Genomic DNA, 20,860 nt, shown 5'->3' with positions numbered 1-20,860 from the left:
TAATGTCTCCCACTCTGCTACATGGTCAACAGTGTAATATATAATGTCTCCCACTCTGCTGCATGGTCAACAGTGTAATATATAATGTCAACAGTGTAATATATAATGTCTCCCACTCTGCTGCATGGTAGACAGTGTAATATATAATGTCTCCCACTCTGCTACATGGTCAACAGTGTAATATATAATGTCTCCCACTCTGCTGCATGGTCAACAGTGTAATATATAATGTCTCCCACTCTGCTACATGGTCAACAGTGTAATATATAATGTCTCCCACTCTGCTGCATGGTCAACAGTGTAATATATAATGTCTCCCACTCTGCTGCATGGTCAACAGTGTAATCTGCTAATGGTCAACAGTGTAATATATAATGTCAACAGTGTAATATATAGTGTCTCCCACTCTGCTACATGGTCAACAGTGTAATATATAGTGTCTCCCACTCTGCTACATGGTCAACAGTGTAATATATAATGTCTCCCACTCTGCTGCATGGTCAACAGTGTAATATATAATGTCTCCCATTCTGCTGCATGGTCAACAGTGTAATATATAATGTCTCCCACTCTGCTGCATGGTCAACAGTGTAATATATAATGTCAACAGTGTAATATATAATGTCAACAGTGTAATATATAATGTCTCCCACTCTGCTACATGGTCAACAGTGTAATATATAATGTCTCCCACTCTGCTGCATGGTCAACAGTGTAATATATAATGTCTCCCACTCTGCTATGGTCAACAGTGTAATATATAATGTCTCCCACTCTGCTGCATGGTCAACAGTGTAATATATAATGTCAACAGTGTAATATATAATGTCAACAGTCCCACTCTGCTGCATGGTCAGACAGTGTAATATATAATGTCTCCCACTCTGCTACATGGTCAACAGTGTAATATATAATGTCTCCCACTCTGCTGCATGGTCAACAGTGTAATATATAATGTCTCCCACTCTGCTACATGGTCAACAGTGTAATATATAATGTCTCCCACTCTGCTGCATGGTCAACAGTGTAATATATATCCCACTCTGCTACATGGTCAACAGTGTAATATATAATGTCTCCCACTCTGCTGCATGGTCAACAGTGTAATATATAATGTCTCCCACTCTGCTACATGGTCAACAGTGTAATATATAATGTCTCCCATTCTGCTGCATGGTCAACAGTGTAATATATAATGTCAACAGTGTAATATATAATGTCTTCCACTCTGCTGCATGGTCAACAGTGTAATATATAATGTCAACAGTGTAATATATAATGTCTCCCACTCTGCTGCATGGTCAACAGTGTAATATATAATGTCTCCCACTCTGCTACATGGTCAACAGTGTAATATATAATGTCTCCCACTCTGCTACATGGTCAACAGTGTAATATATAATGTCTCCCACTCTGCTGCATGGTCAACAGTGTAATATATAATGTCTCCCACTCTGCTACATGGTCAACAGTGTAATATATAATGTCTCCCACTCTGCTACATGGTCAACAGTGTAATATATAATGTCTCCCACTCTGCTACATGGTCAACAGTGTAATATATAATGTCTCCCACTCTGCTACATGGTCAACAGTGTAATATATAATGTCTCCCACTCTGCTGCATGGTCAACAGTGTAATATATAATGTCAACAGTGTAATATATAATGTCTCCCACTCTGCTACATGGTCAACAGTGTAATATATAATGTCAACAGTGTAATATATAATGTCTCCCACTCTGCTGCATGGTCAACAGTGTAATATATAATGTCAACAGTGTAATATATAATGTCTCCCACTCTGCTACATGGTCAACAGTGTAATATATAATGTCTCCCACTCTGCTGCATGGTCAACAGTGTAATATATAATGTCTCCTGCTCTGCTACATGGTCAACAGTGTAATATATAATGTCAACAGTGTAATATATAATGTCTCCCACTCTGCTACATGGTCAACAGTGTAATATATAATGTCAACAGTGTAATATATAATGTCTCCCACTCTGCTACATGGTCAACAGTGTAATATATAATGTCAACAGTGTAATATATAATGTCAACAGTGTAATATATAATGTCTCCCACTCTGCTACATGGTCAACAGTGTAATATATAATGTCAACAGTGTAATATATAATGTCTCCCACTCTGCTACATGGTCAACAGTGTAATATATAATGTCTCCCACTCTGCTGCATGGTCAACAGTGTAATATATAATGTCAACAGTGTAATATATAATGTCTCCCACTCTGCTGCATGGTCAACAGTGTAATATATAATGTCTCCCACTCTGCTACATGGTCAACAGTGTAATATATAATGTCTCCCAACAGTCTGCTACATGGTCAACAGTGTAATATATAATGTCTCCCACTCTGCTACATGGTCAACAGTGTAATATATAATGTCTCCCACTCTGCTGCATGGTCAACAGTGTAATATATAATGTCAACAGTGTAATATATAATGTCAACAGTGTAATATATAATGTCAACAGTGTAATATATAATGTCTCCCACTCTGCTGCATGGTCAACAGTGTAATATATAATGTCTCCCACTCTGCTGCATGGTCAACAGTGTAATATATAATGTCAACAGTGTAATATATAATGTCAACAGTGTAATATATAATGTCTCCCACTCTGCTACATGGTCAACAGTGTAATATATAATGTCTCCCACTCTGCTGCATGGTCAACAGTGTAATATATAATGTCAACTCTGCTATATAATGTCAACAGTGTAATATATAATGTCAACAGTCTGCTGCATATCAACAGTGTAATATATAATGTCAACAGTGTAATATATAATGTCTCCCACTCTGCTGCATGGTCAACAGTGTAATATATAATGTCTCCCACTCTGCTACATGGTCAACAGTGTAATATATAATGTCTCCCACTCTGCTGCATGGTCAACAGTGTAATATATAATGTCAACAGTGTAATATATAATGTCCACTCTGCTACATGGTCAACAGTGTAATATATAATGTCTCCCACTCTGCTGCATGGTCAACAGTGTAATATATAATGTCAACAGTGTAATATATAATGTCTCCCACTCTGCTGCATGGTAGACAGTGTAATATATAATGTCTCCCACTCTGCTACATGGTCAACAGTGTAATATATAATGTCAACAGTGTAATATATAATGTCAACAGTGTAATATATAATGTCTCCCACTCTGCTGCATGGTCAACAGTGTAATATATAATGTCAACAGTGTAATATATAATGTCTCCCACTCTGCTACATGGTCAACAGTGTAATATATAATGTCTCCCACTCTGCTACATGGTCAACAGTGTAATATATAATGTCTCCCACTCTGCTACATGGTAGACAGTGTAATATATAATGTCAACAGTGTAATATATAATGTCTCCCACTCTGCTACATGGTCAACAGTGTAATATATAATGTCAACAGTGTAATATATAATGTCAACAGTGTAATATATAATGTCTCCCACTCTGCTGCATGGTCAACAGTGTAATATATAATGTCAACAGTGTAATATATAATGTCTCCCACTCTGCTACATGGTCAACAGTGTAATATATAATGTCTCCCACTCTGCTGCATGGTCAACAGTGTAATATATAATGTCAACAGTGTAATATATAATGTCTCCCACTCTGCTACATGGTCAACAGTGTAATATATAATGTCTCCCACTCTGCTGCATGGTCAACAGTGTAATATATAATGTCTCCCACTCTGCTGCATGGTCAACAGTGTAATATATAATGTCAACAGTGTAATATATAATGTCTCCCACTCTGCTACATGGTCAACAGTGTAATATATAATGTCTCCCACTCTGCTACATGGTCAACAGTGTAATATATAATGTCTCCCACTCTGCTACATGGTCAACAGTGTAATATATAATGTCTCCCACTCTGCTGCATGGTCAACAGTGTAATATATAATGTCTCCCACTCTGCTGCATGGTCAACAGTGTAATATATAATGTCAACAGTGTAATATATAATGTCAACAGTGTAATATATAATGTGTCCCACTCTGCTGCATGGTCAACAGTGTAATATATAATGTCTCCCACTCTGCTACATGGTCAACAGTGTAATATATAATGTCTCCCACTCTGCTGCATGGTCAACAGTGTAATATATAATGTCAACAGTGTAATATATAATGTCTCCCAACAGTGTAATATATAATGTCTCCCACTCTGCTACATGGTCAACAGTGTAATATATAATGTCTCCCACTCTGCTGCATGGTCAACAGTGTAATATATAATGTCTCCCACTCTGCTACATGGTCAACAGTGTAATATATAATGTCTCCCACTCTGCTGCATGGTCAACAGTGTAATATATAATGTCTCCCACTCTGCTGCATGGTCAACAGTGTAATATATAATGTCTCCCACTCTGCTACATGGTCAACAGTGTAATATATAATGTCAACAGTGTAATATATAATGTCTCCCACTCTGCTACATGGTCAACAGTGTAATATATAATGTCTCCCACTCTGCTACATGGTCAACAGTGTAATATATAATGTCTCCCACTCTGCTGCATGGTCAACAGTGTAATATATAATGTCTCCCATTCTGCTGCATGGTCAACAGTGTAATATATAATGTCTCCCACTCTGCTGCATGGTCAACAGTGTAATATATAATGTCAACAGTGTAATATATAATGTCAACAGTGTAATATATAATGTCTCCCACTCTGCTACATGGTCAACAGTGTAATATATAATGTCTCCCACTCTGCTGCATGGTCAACAGTGTAATATATAATGTCTCCCACTCTGCTACATGGTCAACAGTGTAATATATAATGTCTCCCACTCTGCTGCATGGTCAACAGTGTAATATATAATGTCAACAGTGTAATATATAATGTCTCCCACTCTGCTGCATGGTCAACAGTGTAATATATAATGTCTCCCACTCTGCTACATGGTCAACAGTGTAATATATAATGTCTCCCACTCTGCTGCATGGTCAACAGTGTAATATATAATGTCTCCCACTCTGCTACATGGTCAACAGTGTAATATATAATGTCTCCCACTCTGCTAATGGTCAACAGTGTAATATATAATGTCTCCCACTCTGCTACATGGTCAACAGTGTAATATATAATGTCAACAGTGTAATATATAATGTCCACTCTGCTGCATGGTCAACAGTGTAATATATAATGTCAACAGTCAACAGTGTAATATATAATGTCTCCCACTCTGCTGCATGGTCAACAGTGTAATATATAATGTCAACAGTGTAATATATAATGTCTCCCACTCTGCTGCATGGTCAACAGTGTAATATATAATGTCAACAGTGTAATATATAATGTCTCCCACTCTGCTGCATGGTCAACAGTGTAATATATAATGTCTCCCACTCTGCTACATGGTCAACAGTGTAATATATAATGTCTCCCACTCTGCTACATGGTCAACAGTGTAATATATAATGTCTCCCACTCTGCTACATGGTCAACAGTGTAATATATAATGTCTCCCACTCTGCTACATGGTCAACAGTGTAATATATAATGTCTCCCACTCTGCTACATGGTCAACAGTGTAATATATAATGTCTCCCACTCTGCTACATGGTCAACAGTGTAATATATAATGTCTCCCACTCTGCTGCATGGTCAGACAGTGTAATATATAATGTCAACAGTGTAATATATAATGTCTCCCACTCTGCTACATGGTCAACAGTGTAATATATAATGTCAACAGTGTAATATATAATGTCTCCCACTCTGCTGCATGGTCAACAGTGTAATATATAATGTCAACAGTGTAATATATAATGTCTCCCACTCTGCTACATGGTCAACAGTGTAATATATAATGTCTCCCACTCTGCTGCATGGTCAACAGTGTAATATATAATGTCTCCCACTCTGCTACATGGTCAACAGTGTAATATATAATGTCAACAGTGTAATATATAATGTCTCCCACTCTGCTACATGGTCAACAGTGTAATATATAATGTCAACAGTGTAATATATAATGTCTCCCACTCTGCTACATGGTCAACAGTGTAATATATAATGTCAACAGTGTATATATAATGTCAACAGTGTAATATATAATGTCTCCCACTCTGCTACATGGTCAACAGTGTAATATATAATGTCATATATATAATGTCTCCCACTCTGCTACATGGTCAACAGTGTAATATATAATGTCTCCCACTCTGCTGCATGGTCAACAGTGTAATATATAATGTCAACAGTGTAATATATAATGTCTCCCACTCTGCTGCATGGTCAACAGTGTAATATATAATGTCTCCCACTCTGCTACATGGTCAACAGTGTAATATATAATGTCTCCCACTCTGCTACATGGTCAACAGTGTAATATAGAATGTCTCCCACTCTGCTACATGGTCAACAGTGTAATATATAATGTCTCCCACTCTGCTGCATGGTCAACAGTGTAATATATAATGTCAACAGTGTAATATATAATGTCAACAGTGTAATATATAATGTCAACAGTGTAATATATAATGTCTCCCACTCTGCTGCATGGTCAACAGTGTAATATAATGTCTCCCACTCTGCTACATGGTCAACAGTGTAATATATAATGTCTCCCACTCTGCTACATGGTCAACAGTGTAATATATAGTGTCTCCCACTCTGCTACATGGTCAACAGTGTAATATATAATGTCTCCCACTCTGCTACATGGTCAACAGTGTAATATATAATGTCTCCCACTCTGCTACATGGTCAACAGTGTAATATATAGTGTCTCCCACTCTGCTGCATGGTCAACAGTGTAATATATAATGTCTCCCATTCTGCTACATGGTCAACAGTGTAATATATAATGTCTCCCACTCTGCTACATGGTCAACAGTGTAATATATAATGTCTCCCACTCTGCTACATGGTCAACAGTGTAATATATAGTGTCTCCCACTCTGCTACATGGTCAACAGTGTAATATATTCTGTATCCAACTCTGCTGCATGGTCAACAGTGTAATATATAGTGTCTCCCACTCTGCTACATGGTCAACAGTGTAATATATAGTGTCTCCCACTCTGCCACATGGTCAACAGTGTAATATATAATGTCTCCCACTCTGCTGCATGGTCAACAGTGTAATATATAGTGTCAACAGTGTAATATATAATGTCTCCCACTCTGCTACATGGTCAACAGTGTAATATATAATGTCTCCCACTCTGCTACATGGTCAACAGTGTAATATATAATGTCTCCCACTCTGCTGCATGGTCAACAGTGTAATATATAATGTCTCCCACTCTGCTACATGGTCAACAGTGTAATATATAATGTCAACAGTGTAATATATAATGTCTCCCACTCTGCTGCATGGTCAACAGTGTAATATATAATGTCAACAGTGTAATATATAATGTCTCCCACTCTGCTACATGGTCAACAGTGTAATATATAATGTCTCCCACTCTGCTACATGGTCAACAGTGTAATATATAATGTCTCCCACTCTGCTACATGGCTACATGGTAGACAGTGTAATATATAATGTCAACAGTGTAATATATAATGTCTCCCACTCTGCTACATGGTCAACAGTGTAATATATAATGTCAACAGTGTAATATATAATGTCAACAGTGTAATATATAATGTCTCCCACTCTGCTGCATGGTCAACAGTGTAATATATAATGTCAACAGTGTAATATATAATGTCTCCCACTCTGCTACATGGTCAACAGTGTAATATATAATGTCTCCCACTCTGCTGCATGGTCAACAGTGTAATATATAATGTCAACAGTGTAATATATAATGTCTCCCACTCTGCTACATGGTCAACAGTGTAATATATAATGTCTCCCACTCTGCTGCATGGTCAACAGTGTAATATATAATGTCTCCCACTCTGCTGCATGGTCAACAGTGTAATATATAATGTCAACAGTGTAATATATAATGTCTCCCACTCTGCTACATGGTCAACAGTGTAATATATAATGTCTCCCACTCTGCTACATGGTCAACAGTGTAATATATAATGTCTCCCACTCTGCTACATGGTCAACAGTGTAATATATAATGTCTCCCACTCTGCTGCATGGTCAACAGTGTAATATATAATGTCTCCCACTCTGCTGCATGGTCAACAGTGTAATATATAATGTCAACAGTGTAATATATAATGTCAACAGTGTAATATATAATGTCACTCTGCTGCATGGTCAACAGTGTAATATATAATGTCTCCCACTCTGCTACATGGTCAACAGTGTAATATATAATGTCTCCCACTCTGCTGCATGGTCAACAGTGTAATATATAATGTCAACAGTGTAATATATAATGTCTCCCACTCTGCTGCATGGTCAGACAGTGTAATATATAATGTCTCCCACTCTGCTACATGGTCAACAGTGTAATATATAATGTCTCCCACTCTGCTGCATAGTCAACAGTGTAATATATAATGTCTCCCACTCTGCTACATGGTCAACAGTGTAATATATAATGTCTCCCACTCTGCTGCATGGTCAACAGTGTAATATATAGTGTCTCCCACTCTGCTGCATGGTCAACAGTGTAATATATAATGTCTCCCACTCTGCTACATGGTCAACAGTGTAATATATAATGTCAACAGTGTAATATATAGTGTCTCCCACTCTGCTACATGGTCAACAGTGTAATATATAGTGTCTCCCACTCTGCTACATGGTCAACAGTGTAATATATAATGTCTCCCACTCTGCTGCATGGTCAACAGTGTAATATATAATGTCTCCCATTCTGCTGCATGGTCAACAGTGTAATATATAATGTCTCCCACTCTGCTGCATGGTCAACAGTGTAATATATAATGTCAACAGTGTAATATATAATGTCAACAGTGTAATATATAATGTCTCCCACTCTGCTACATGGTCAACAGTGTAATATATAATGTCTCCCACTCTGCTGCATGGTCAACAGTGTAATATATAATGTCTCCCACTCTGCTACATGGTCAACAGTGTAATATATAATGTCTCCCACTCTGCTGCATGGTCAACAGTGTAATATATAATGTCAACAGTGTAATATATAATGTCTCCCACTCTGCTGCATGGTAGACAGTGTAATATATAATGTCTCCCACTCTGCTACATGGTCAACAGTGTAATATATAATGTCTCCCACTCTGCTGCATGGTCAACAGTGTAATATATAATGTCTCCCACTCTGCTACATGGTCAACAGTGTAATATATAATGTCTCCCACTCTGCTGCATGGTCAACAGTGTAATATATAGTGTCTCCCACTCTGCTACATGGTCAACAGTGTAATATATAATGTCTCCCACTCTGCTGCATGGTCAACAGTGTAATATATAATGTCTCCCACTCTGCTACATGGTCAACAGTGTAATATATAATGTCTCCCATTCTGCTGCATGGTCAACAGTGTAATATATAATGTCAACAGTGTAATATATAATGTCTTCCACTCTGCTGCATGGTCAACAGTGTAATATATAATGTCAACAGTGTAATATATAATGTCTCCCACTCTGCTGCATGGTCAACAGTGTAATATATAATGTCTCCCACTCTGCTACATGGTCAACAGTGTAATATATAATGTCTCCCACTCTGCTACATGGTCAACAGTGTAATATATAATGTCTCCCACTCTGCTACATGGTCAACAGTGTAATATATAATGTCTCCCACTCTGCTACATGGTCAACAGTGTAATATATAATGTCTCCCACTCTGCTACATGGTCAACAGTGTAATATATAATGTCTCCCACTCTGCTACATGGTCAACAGTGTAATATATAATGTCTCCCACTCTGCTGCATGGTAGACAGTGTAATATATAATGTCAACAGTGTAATATATAATGTCTCCCACTCTGCTACATGGTCAACAGTGTAATATATAATGTCAACAGTGTAATATATAATGTCTCCCACTCTGCTGCATGGTCAACAGTGTAATATATAATGTCAACAGTGTAATATATAATGTCTCCCACTCTGCTACATGGTCAACAGTGTAATATATAATGTCTCCCACTCTGCTGCATGGTAGACAGTGTAATATATAATGTCTCCCACTCTGCTACATGGTCAACAGTGTAATATATAATGTCAACAGTGTAATATATAATGTCTCCCACTCTGCTACATGGTCAACAGTGTAATATATAATGTCAACAGTGTAATATATAATGTCTCCCACTCTGCTACATGGTCAACAGTGTAATATATAATGTCAACAGTGTAATATATAATGTCAACAGTGTAATATATAATGTCTCCCACTCTGCTGCATGGTCAACAGTGTAATATATAATGTCAACAGTGTAATATATAATGTCTCCCACTCTGCTACATGGTCAACAGTGTAATATATAATGTCTCCCACTCTGCTGCATGGTCAACAGTGTAATATATAATGTCAACAGTGTAATATATAATGTCTCCCACTCTGCTGCATGGTCAACAGTGTAATATATAATGTCTCCCACTCTGCTACATGGTCAACAGTGTAATATATAATGTCTCCCACTCTGCTACATGGTCAACAGTGTAATATAGAATGTCTCCCACTCTGCTACATGGTCAACAGTGTAATATATAATGTCTCCCACTCTGCTGCATGGTCAACAGTGTAATATATAATGTCAACAGTGTAATATATAATGTCAACAGTGTAATATATAATGTCAACAGTGTAATATATAATGTCTCCCACTCTGCTGCATGGTAGACAGTGTAATATATAATGTCTCCCACTCTGCTACATGGTCAACAGTGTAATATATAATGTCTCCCACTCTGCTACATGGTCAACAGTGTAATATATAGTGTCTCCCACTCTGCTACATGGTCAACAGTGTAATATATAATGTCTCCCACTCTGCTACATGGTCAACAGTGTAATATATAATGTCTCCCACTCTGCTACATGGTCAACAGTGTAATATATAGTGTCTCCCACTCTGCTGCATGGTCAACAGTGTAATATATAATGTCTCCCATTCTGCTACATGGTCAACAGTGTAATATATAATGTCTCCCACTCTGCTACATGGTCAACAGTGTAATATATAATGTCTCCCACTCTGCTACATGGTCAACAGTGTAATATATAGTGTCTCCCACTCTGCTACATGGTCAACAGTGTAATATATTCTGTATCCAACTCTGCTGCATGGTCAACAGTGTAATATATAGTGTCTCCCACTCTGCTACATGGTCAACAGTGTAATATATAGTGTCTCCCACTCTGCCACATGGTCAACAGTGTAATATATAATGTCTCCCACTCTGCTGCATGGTCAACAGTGTAATATATAGTGTCAACAGTGTAATATATAATGTCTCCCACTCTGCTACATGGTCAACAGTGTAATATATAATGTCTCCCACTCTGCTACATGGTCAACAGTGTAATATATAATGTCTCCCACTCTGCTGCATGGTCAACAGTGTAATATATAATGTCTCCCACTCTGCTACATGGTCAACAGTGTAATATATAATGTCTCCCACTCTGCTACATGGTCAACAGTGTAATATATAATGTCTCCCACTCTGCTACATGGTCAACAGTGTAATATATAATGTCTCCCACTCTGCTACATGGTCAACAGTGTAATATATAATGTCTCCCACTCTGCTACATGGTCAACAGTGTAATATATAATGTCTCCCACTCTGCTGCATGGTAGACAGTGTAATATATAATGTCAACAGTGTAATATATAATGTCTCCCACTCTGCTACATGGTCAACAGTGTAATATATAATGTCAACAGTGTAATATATAATGTCTCCCACTCTGCTGCATGGTCAACAGTGTAATATATAATGTCAACAGTGTAATATATAATGTCTCCCACTCTGCTACATGGTCAACAGTGTAATATATAATGTCTCCCACTCTGCTGCATGGTAGACAGTGTAATATATAATGTCTCCCACTCTGCTACATGGTCAACAGTGTAATATATAATGTCAACAGTGTAATATATAATGTCTCCCACTCTGCTACATGGTCAACAGTGTAATATATAATGTCAACAGTGTAATATATAATGTCTCCCACTCTGCTACATGGTCAACAGTGTAATATATAATGTCAACAGTGTAATATATAATGTCAACAGTGTAATATATAATGTCTCCCACTCTGCTACATGGTCAACAGTGTAATATATAATGTCAACAGTGTAATATATAATGTCTCCCACTCTGCTACATGGTCAACAGTGTAATATATAATGTCTCCCACTCTGCTGCATGGTCAACAGTGTAATATATAATGTCAACAGTGTAATATATAATGTCTCCCACTCTGCTGCATGGTCAACAGTGTAATATATAATGTCTCCCACTCTGCTACATGGTCAACAGTGTAATATATAATGTCTCCCACTCTGCTACATGGTCAACAGTGTAATATATAATGTCTCCCACTCTGCTACATGGTCAACAGTGTAATATATAATGTCTCCCACTCTGCTGCATGGTCAACAGTGTAATATATAATGTCAACAGTGTAATATATAATGTCAACAGTGTAATATATAATGTCAACAGTGTAATATATAATGTCTCCCACTCTGCTGCATGGTAGACAGTGTAATATATAATGTCTCCCACTCTGCTACATGGTCAACAGTGTAATATATAATGTCTCCCACTCTGCTACATGGTCAACAGTGTAATATATAGTGTCTCCCACTCTGCTACATGGTCAACAGTGTAATATATAATGTCTCCCACTCTGCTACATGGTCAACAGTGTAATATATAATGTCTCCCACTCTGCTACATGGTCAACAGTGTAATATATAGTGTCTCCCACTCTGCTGCATGGTCAACAGTGTAATATATAATGTCTCCCATTCTGCTACATGGTCAACAGTGTAATATATAATGTCTCCCACTCTGCTACATGGTCAACAGTGTAATATATAATGTCTCCCACTCTGCTACATGGTCAACAGTGTAATATATAATGTCTCCCACTCTGCTACATGGTCAACAGTGTAATATATAATGTCTCCCACTCTGCTGCATGGTCAACAGTGTAATATATAGTGTCTCCCACTCTGCTACATGGTCAACAGTGTAATATATAGTGTCTCCCACTCTGCCACATGGTCAACAGTGTAATATATAATGTCTCCCACTCTGCTGCATGGTCAAGTGTAAGTGTGTCAACAGTGTAATATAATGTCTCCCACTCTGCTACATGGTCAACAGTGGTCACAGTGTAATATATAATGTCTCCCACTCTGCTGCATGGTCAACAGTGTAATATATAATGTCTCCCACTCTGCTACATGGTCAACAGTGTAATATATAATGTCAACAGTGTAATCATAATGTCAGTGTGTAATATATAATGTCTCCCACTCTGCTACATGGTCAACAGTGTAATAATGTCTCCCACTCTGCTACATGGTCAACAGTGTAATATATAATGTCTCCCACTTTGCTGCATGGTCAACAGTGTAATATATAATGTCTCCCACTCTGCTACATGGTCAACAGTGTAATATATAATGTCTCCCACTCTGCTACATGGTCAACAGTGTAATATATAATGTCTCCCACTCTGCTACATGGTCAACAGTGTAATATATAATGTCTCCCACTCTGCTACATGGTCAACAGTGTAATATATTCTAATAAACATGTGCAGCACAAATGTTTGTTACAGTATATTAATGTCAAGGATCTGGCTCAATAAGAGGTGTTTGTAAACAAATCAAACCAAATGTATTAATATAGCCCTTCTTACATCAGCTGATATCTCAAAGTGCTGTACAGAAACCCAGCCTAAAACCGCAAACAGCAAGCAATGCAGGTGTAAAAGCTCTTGTCCGTGGTTGTTATGATAGCAGACGGTTACCTGATAGTGCTGGTTCTGAATCAGGTTGTCAGCATGACGCTCCTAGAACCACATGAAAAGCAGAAGAATCGAATGACTTGATGACTTGTTGTTATGCAGAATTTCTATCAACAGCACAGATATATCAGTATCACTTTACAGGTCTCTCTGCATGTTACAGTTGTACTGGGAGAGTGACTTAAATAAACATGTTCTGAACCGTGTTTAAAGACCAAAGGAATTTATATACATGCAGAGCATTAGGAAAGTATTCAGACCCATTGACTTTTTCCACATTTTGTTACATTACAGGCTTATTCTAAAATTGATTATTAGTGTTTTCCCCCTCATCAATCGACACACAATACCCCATACATTGGTGTTCAGACCCTTTACTCAATACTTTGTTGAAGCACATTTGACAGTGATTACAGCTTTGAGTCCTTCTTGGGTATGACACTACAAGCTTGGCACATCTGTATTTGGGGGGTTTCTCCCATTCTTCTCTGCAGATCCTCTCAAGCTCTGTCAGGTATGTGGCAGGGTATGTGGCAGGGTCTACAGTCAATCACGGACTACAAGAAGAAAACCAGCCCAGTCACGGACCAGGATGTCTTGCTCCCAGGCAGACTAAATAACTTTTTTGCCCGCTTTGAGGACAATACAGTGCCACTGACACGGCCTGCAACATGCGGACTCTCCTTCACTGCAGCCGAGGTGAGTAAGACATTTAAACGTGTTAACCCTCGCAAGGCTGTAGGCCCAGACGACATCCCCAGCCGCACCCTCAGAGCATGCGCAGACCAGCTGGCCGGTGTGTTTACAGACATATTCAATCAATCCCTATACCAGTCTGCTGTTCCCACATGCTTCATGACACCCTAGACCCAGGTCTCGACCCCGCCCTGTGCAACTGGGTACTGGACTTCCTGACGGGCCGCCCCCAGGTGGTGAGGGTAGGCAACAACATCTCCACCCCGCTGATCCTCAACACTGGGGCCCCACAAGGGTGCGTTCTGAGCCCTCTCCTGTACTCCCTGTTCACCCACGACTGCGTGGCCACGCACGCCTCCAACTCAATCATCAAGTTTGCGGACGACACAACAGTGGTAGGCTTGATTACCAACAACGACGAGACGGCCTACAGGGAGGAGGTGAGGGCCCTCGGAATGTGGTGTCAGGAAAATAACCTCACACTCAACAAAACTAAGGAGATGATTGTGGACTTCAGGAAACAGCAGAGGGAACACCCCCCTATCCACATCGATGGAACAGTAGTGGAGAGGGTAGTAAGTTTTAAGTTCCTCGGCATACACATCACAGACAAACTGAATTGGTCCACTCACACAGACAGCATCGTGAAGAAGGCGCAGCAGCGGCTCTTCAACCTCAGGAGGCTGAAGAAATTCGGCTTGTCAACAAAAGCACTCACAAACTTCTACAGATGCACAATCGAGAGCATCCTGGCGGGCTGCATCACCGCCTGGTACGGCAACTGCTCCGCCCACAACCTTAAGGCTCTCCAGAGGGTAGTGAGGTCTGCACAACGCATCACCGGGGGCAAACTACCTGCCCTCCAGGACACCTACACCACCCGATGTTACAGGAAGGCCATAAAGATCATCAAGGACAACAACCACCCGAGCCACTGCCTGTTCACCCCGCTATCATCCAGAAGGCGAGGTCAGTACAGGTGCATCAAAGCTGGGACCGAGAGACTAAAAAACAGCTTCTATCTCAAGGCCATCAGACTGTTAAACAGCCACCACTAACATTGAGTGGCTGCTGCCAACACACTGACACTGACACTGACTCAACTCCAGCCACTTTAATAATGGAAATTGATGGGAAATGATGTAAAATATATCACTAGCCACTTTAAACAATGCTATCTAATATAATGTTACATACCCTACATTATTCATCTCATATGCATACGTATATACTGTACTCTATATCATCTACTGCATCCTTATGTAATACATGTATCACTAGCCACTTTAACTATGCCACTTTGTTTACATACTCATCTCATATGTATATACTGTACTCGATACCATCTACTGTATCTTGCCTATGCTGCTCTGTACCATCACTCATTCATATATCTTTATGTACATATTCTTTATCCCCTTACACTGTAGTTTTAGAATTGTTAGTTAGATTACTTGTTGGTTATTACTGCATTGTCGGAACTAGAAGCACAAGCATTTCGCTACACTCGCATTAACATCTGCTAACCATGTGTATGTGACAAATAAAATTTGATTTGATTTGATTTTAGGTTGGATGGGGAGCGTCGCTGCACAGATATTTTCAGGTCTCTCCAGAGATGTTCGATCGGATTCAAGTCCGGGCTCTGGCAGGGCCACTCAAGGACATTCAGAGACTTGTCTCAAAGCCACTCCTGTGTTGTCTTGGCTATGTGCTTAGGGTTGTTGTCCTTTTGGAAGGTGATCCTTTGCCCCAGTCTGAGGTCCTGACCACTCTGGAGCAGGTTTCGTCAAGGATCTCTCTGTACATTGCGCCGTTCATCTTTCCCTCGATCCTGACTAGTCTCCGAAAATCGGAAAAATATCCCAACAGCATGATGCGGCCACCACCATGCTTCACAGTAGGGATGGTGCCAGGTTTCCTCCAGACGTGACACTTGGCATTCAGGCCAAAGAGTTCAATATTGGTTTCATCAGACCAGAGAATCTTGTTCCTCATGGTCTGGGAGTCTTTAGGTGCCTTTTGGCAAACTACAAGCGTGCTGTCATGTTGTCACGCCCTGATCTGTTTCACCTGTCCTTGTGATTGTCTCCACCCCCTCCAGGTGTCGCTTATTTTCCCCAGTGTATTTATCGCTGTGTTTCCTGTCTCTCTGTGCCAGTTCATCTGGTTTGGTTAGTCAAGTCAACCCGCGTGTTTTTCCAATACTCCTTTGGCTATTCTCCTTTTTCTAGTCCTCCCGGTTTTGACCCTTGCCTGTTTCTGGACTCTCTACCCGCCTGCTTGACCATTCTGCCTGCCTTGACCACGAGCCAGTCTGCCACTCTGTATCTCCTGGACTCTGATCTGGTTTTGACCTTTTGCCTGTCCACGATCATTCTCTTGCCTGTCCACGACCATTCTCTTGCCTGTCCACGACCATTCTCTTGCCTGTCCACGACCATTCTCTTGCCTGTCCACGACCATTCTCTTGCCTACTCCTTTGGATTAATAAACATTGTAAGACTCCAACCACCTGCCTCCTGTGTCTGCATGTGGGTCTCGCCTTGTGCCTTGATACATGTGCCTTATACTGAGGAGTGGCTTCCATAAAGGCCTGATTGGTGGAGTGCTGTAGACATGGTTGTCCTTCTGGAAGGTTCTCCCATCTCCACAGAGGAACTCTGGAGCTCTGTCAGAGTGACCATTGGGTTCTTGGTCACCTCCCTGACCAAGGCCCTTGTCCCCCGATTGCTCAGTTTGGCCGGGCAGCAAGCTCTAGGAAGAGTCTTAGTGGTTCCAAACTTCTTCTATTTAAGAATGATGGAGGCCACTGTGTTCTTGGGGAACTTCAATGCTGCAGACATTTTTTTGGTACCCTTCCCCAGATATGTGCCTCGACACAATCCTGTCTCAAAGCTCTACAGACAATTCCTTCGACCTCATGTCTTGGTTTTTACTCTGACATGCACTGTCAACTGTGGGACCTTATATAGACAGGTGTGTGCCTTTCTAAATCATGTCCAATCAATTTAATTTACCACAGGTGGGCTCCAATCAAGTTGTAGAAACATCTCAAGGTTGATCAATGGAAACAGAATGCACCTGAACTAAAACTAAAAACTAATTTCATCCATTTTACGTAACAAAATGTGGAAAAAGTCCAAGGGTATGAATGCTCTGTGCATTGCCTTCATAATCAGCAGTAGGAAAGGTTTGCATTAATATGGAGTGGGCTCAAATTGCACAATTTATACATTTTAGAGCAATGAAAAAGACATGAGCAATTAGCAGTAAATTAATTAAATGACCACCACAGTTTTACATGTATTTCATGGCTTATCCTCCTCTGTCCTGTTAGATGCATCCATACAAGGATCATTTCTGTCTTTTCTTCTGCTATATTTTCTCCTCTTCAACCATACTGCATATGCATATGCCTTAACCAGGTAGGCTAGTTGAGAACAAGTTCTCATTTGCAACTGCGACCTGGCCAAGATAAAGCATAGCAGTTCCGACACATACAACAACACAGAGTTACACATGGAATGAAAAAAAGATAGTCAATAATACAGTAGAAAAAAAGAAAACAATGTCTATATACAGTGAGTGCAAATTAGGTCAAATAAGAGAGTTAAGGCAATATATTGGCCATGGTGGCAAAGTAATTACATTATGGCAATGGTATACTGGAATGGTAGATGTTCAAAAGATGGATGTGCAAGTAGAGATACTGTGGTGCAAAAAGAGCAAAATAAATAAATACAGTATGGGGATGAGATAGATAGATGGGCTGTATACAGATGGGCTATGAACAGGTACAGTGATCTGTGAGCTGCTCTGACAGCTGGTTCTTAAAGCTAGTGAGGGAGATGGGAATCTCCAGCTTCAGTGATTTTTGCAGTTCGTTCCAGTCAGTTGAAGCAGAGAACTGGAAGGAAAGGCGACCAAAGGAGGAATTGGCTTTGGGGGTGACCAGTGAGATATACCTGCTGGAGCGCGTGCTACGAGTGGGTGCTGCTATGGTGACCAGCGAGCTGAGATAAGGCGGGGCTTTACCTAGCAGAGACGTGTAGATAACCTGTAGCCAGTGGGTTTGGCGACGAGTATGAAGCGAGGGCCAGCCAACGAGAGCGTATAGGTCGCAGTGGTGAGTAGTGTGTGTTCACGTAGGATGGTCAGTTTTACGAGGGTATGCTTGGCAGCATGAGTGAAGGAAGCTTTGTTGCGAAATAGGAAGCTGATTCTGGATTTAATTTTGGATTGGAGATGCTTAATGTGAGTCTGGAAGGAGAGTTTACAGTCTATCCAGAAACCTAGGTATTTGTAGTTATCCACGTATTCTAAGTCAGAGCCGTCCAGAGTAGTGATGCTGGATGGGCGGGTAGGTGCGGGCAATGATCGGTTGAATAGCATGCATTTAGTATTATTTGCGTTTAAGAGCAGTTGGAGGCCACGGAAGGAGAGTTGCATGGCATTGAAGCTCGTCTGGAGGTTTGTTAACATTAACACAGTGTCCAAAGAAGGGCCAGAAGTATACAGAATGGTGTCGTCTGCATAGAGGTGGATCAGAGGATCACCAGCAGCAAGAGCGACATCATTGATGTTTACAGGGAAGAGAGTCGGCCTGAGAATTGAACCCTGTGGCACTCCCATAGAGACTGCCAGAGGTCCGGACAACAGGCCCTCCAATTTGACACACTGAACTCTATCAGAGAAGTAGTTGTTGAACCAGGCGAGGCAATCATTTGAGAAACCAAGGCTGTTGAGTCTGCCAATAAGAATGTGGTGATTGACAGAGTCGAAAGCCTTGGCCAGGTCGATGAATACAGCTGCACAGTAATGTCTCTTATCGATGGCGGTTATGATATCGTTAAGGACCTTGAGCGTGGCTAAGTTTGTGTCTGTTGTGTTTGATTGGTTGAAGGCAATGTGCCTGTGTTTTAGCAGGAGTGTGGAGTAGAGCAGTAGAATAGTAGACTATGAGAACAGTAGAACAGGCAATTGCTGCTAGCAGAGGAGAGAAGTTCAGCTGAATGGGAAACGTCCAGGGAATTGGGAGCATGAGGCAGGGTTGCTTGGCAACATGTGCCTGCTCACTTCAGCTGGAAGCTGGACAACCAGGATATACAGCCCTTAGTCAGTAACATCCCAGCTGGGCCAAACACTGATAGCCCCAACGCTATTCTAAAGCTCTCCATGACATTTACAGGCAAGGATCCTGTTTGGATGTTATATGGAAATAGAAGAACAGGACAATGATGAGCACTAAACCAATCACATGAAAGAGAGTGAACATGAACATCCTTCTCTGATATGACACAGCCAAAGGAAACTGCCTGGTGAAATGTTACGTGTATACTATGTTGACTGTACAGGTTTGTAAATGTTTTACCGTGAACTCCTTTAAGTTCTCGTGTTTCCTCAGTTCGTCAGGACTGGGCTGGTCCCCTCCACACAGGCGGTTGTACGTCCACACACACAGGTACCACACTGACTTGGGACTGGGGACAATGTTGAAGGGCGGCGGGAGAGTTCCTCCCTCGTCGAAATAACTCATCCACAGCTTGGTGCGGGCAAACTTCCATTCAATGTCCGCATGGTCCTGTGCATTTAGATATTAAAGGAGGTTGAGGATTCACTAGTAAAATTGAAACTCTTAAATCCTATTCAGTCACCGTTATTATCACAGAGTGATGACAACCCACTTAATAGCAGGGCTAAAATACTTGTTTCCTCATCCTGTAGTTACATCCTGTCTCCCCTTCCATAGATCTGCCTCAGGCAATGAGCTGTTGTCTAAGTGGAGGGGTGAGGGTTTGGTTGGTTGATCAAGGTGTGTGTGTGTGTGTGTGTGTGTGTGTGTGTGTGTGTGTGTGTGTGTGTGTGTGTGTGTGTGTGTGTGTGTGTGTGTGTGTGTGTGTGCGTGCGTGCGTGCGTGCGTGCGTGCGTGCGTGCGTGCGTGCGTGCGTGCGTGCGTGCGTGCGTGCGTGCGTGCGTGCGTGCGTGCGTGCGTGCGTGGTGTACTTTTTTCCCACAGCTCTCAGGGAGAGTGATACATGGGCGGAAGGCCTCTATCCTCATCTTACATAAAGCTCTGGCAGAAAGGTTACATGGAGGAAGATAAAGGATAATAATAATATGTCTCTGTGTGATGCAGCACCAGAAAAATACAGACTCTCTGAGGTGAAAACTCACCTTCAATAAAACCTTCATGATCTACAATATATTTTATGACAATTACTCATCCGGTTGTTA

The 20,860-nt window shown here is 40.5% G+C and overlaps 1 protein-coding gene across 1 annotated transcript in view; it reads right to left on the bottom strand.

Moving 5' to 3' along the window:
• Nucleotides 1-20,860, bottom strand: part of LOC115126941 (short transient receptor potential channel 5) — a 58,690-nt gene that overhangs the window by 22,410 nt on the left and 15,420 nt on the right. The window contains exons 8-9 of the mRNA XM_065004903.1: nucleotides 19,998-20,207; nucleotides 13,931-13,972 (exon numbers count right to left, since the gene is read on the bottom strand). Of these exons, the coding sequence (XP_064860975.1) occupies nucleotides 13,931-13,972; nucleotides 19,998-20,207 (252 nt within the window). The remainder of the gene's footprint in view (nucleotides 1-13,930; nucleotides 13,973-19,997; nucleotides 20,208-20,860) is intronic.

Source organism: Oncorhynchus nerka, linkage group LG19 (genome assembly GCF_034236695.1).
Source record: "Oncorhynchus nerka isolate Pitt River linkage group LG19, Oner_Uvic_2.0, whole genome shotgun sequence".
NCBI lineage: Eukaryota > Metazoa > Chordata > Actinopteri > Salmoniformes > Salmonidae > Oncorhynchus > Oncorhynchus nerka.
Note: the sequence above shows the minus strand (reverse complement) of the source record. Positions and strands in the feature narration are given on the sequence as shown.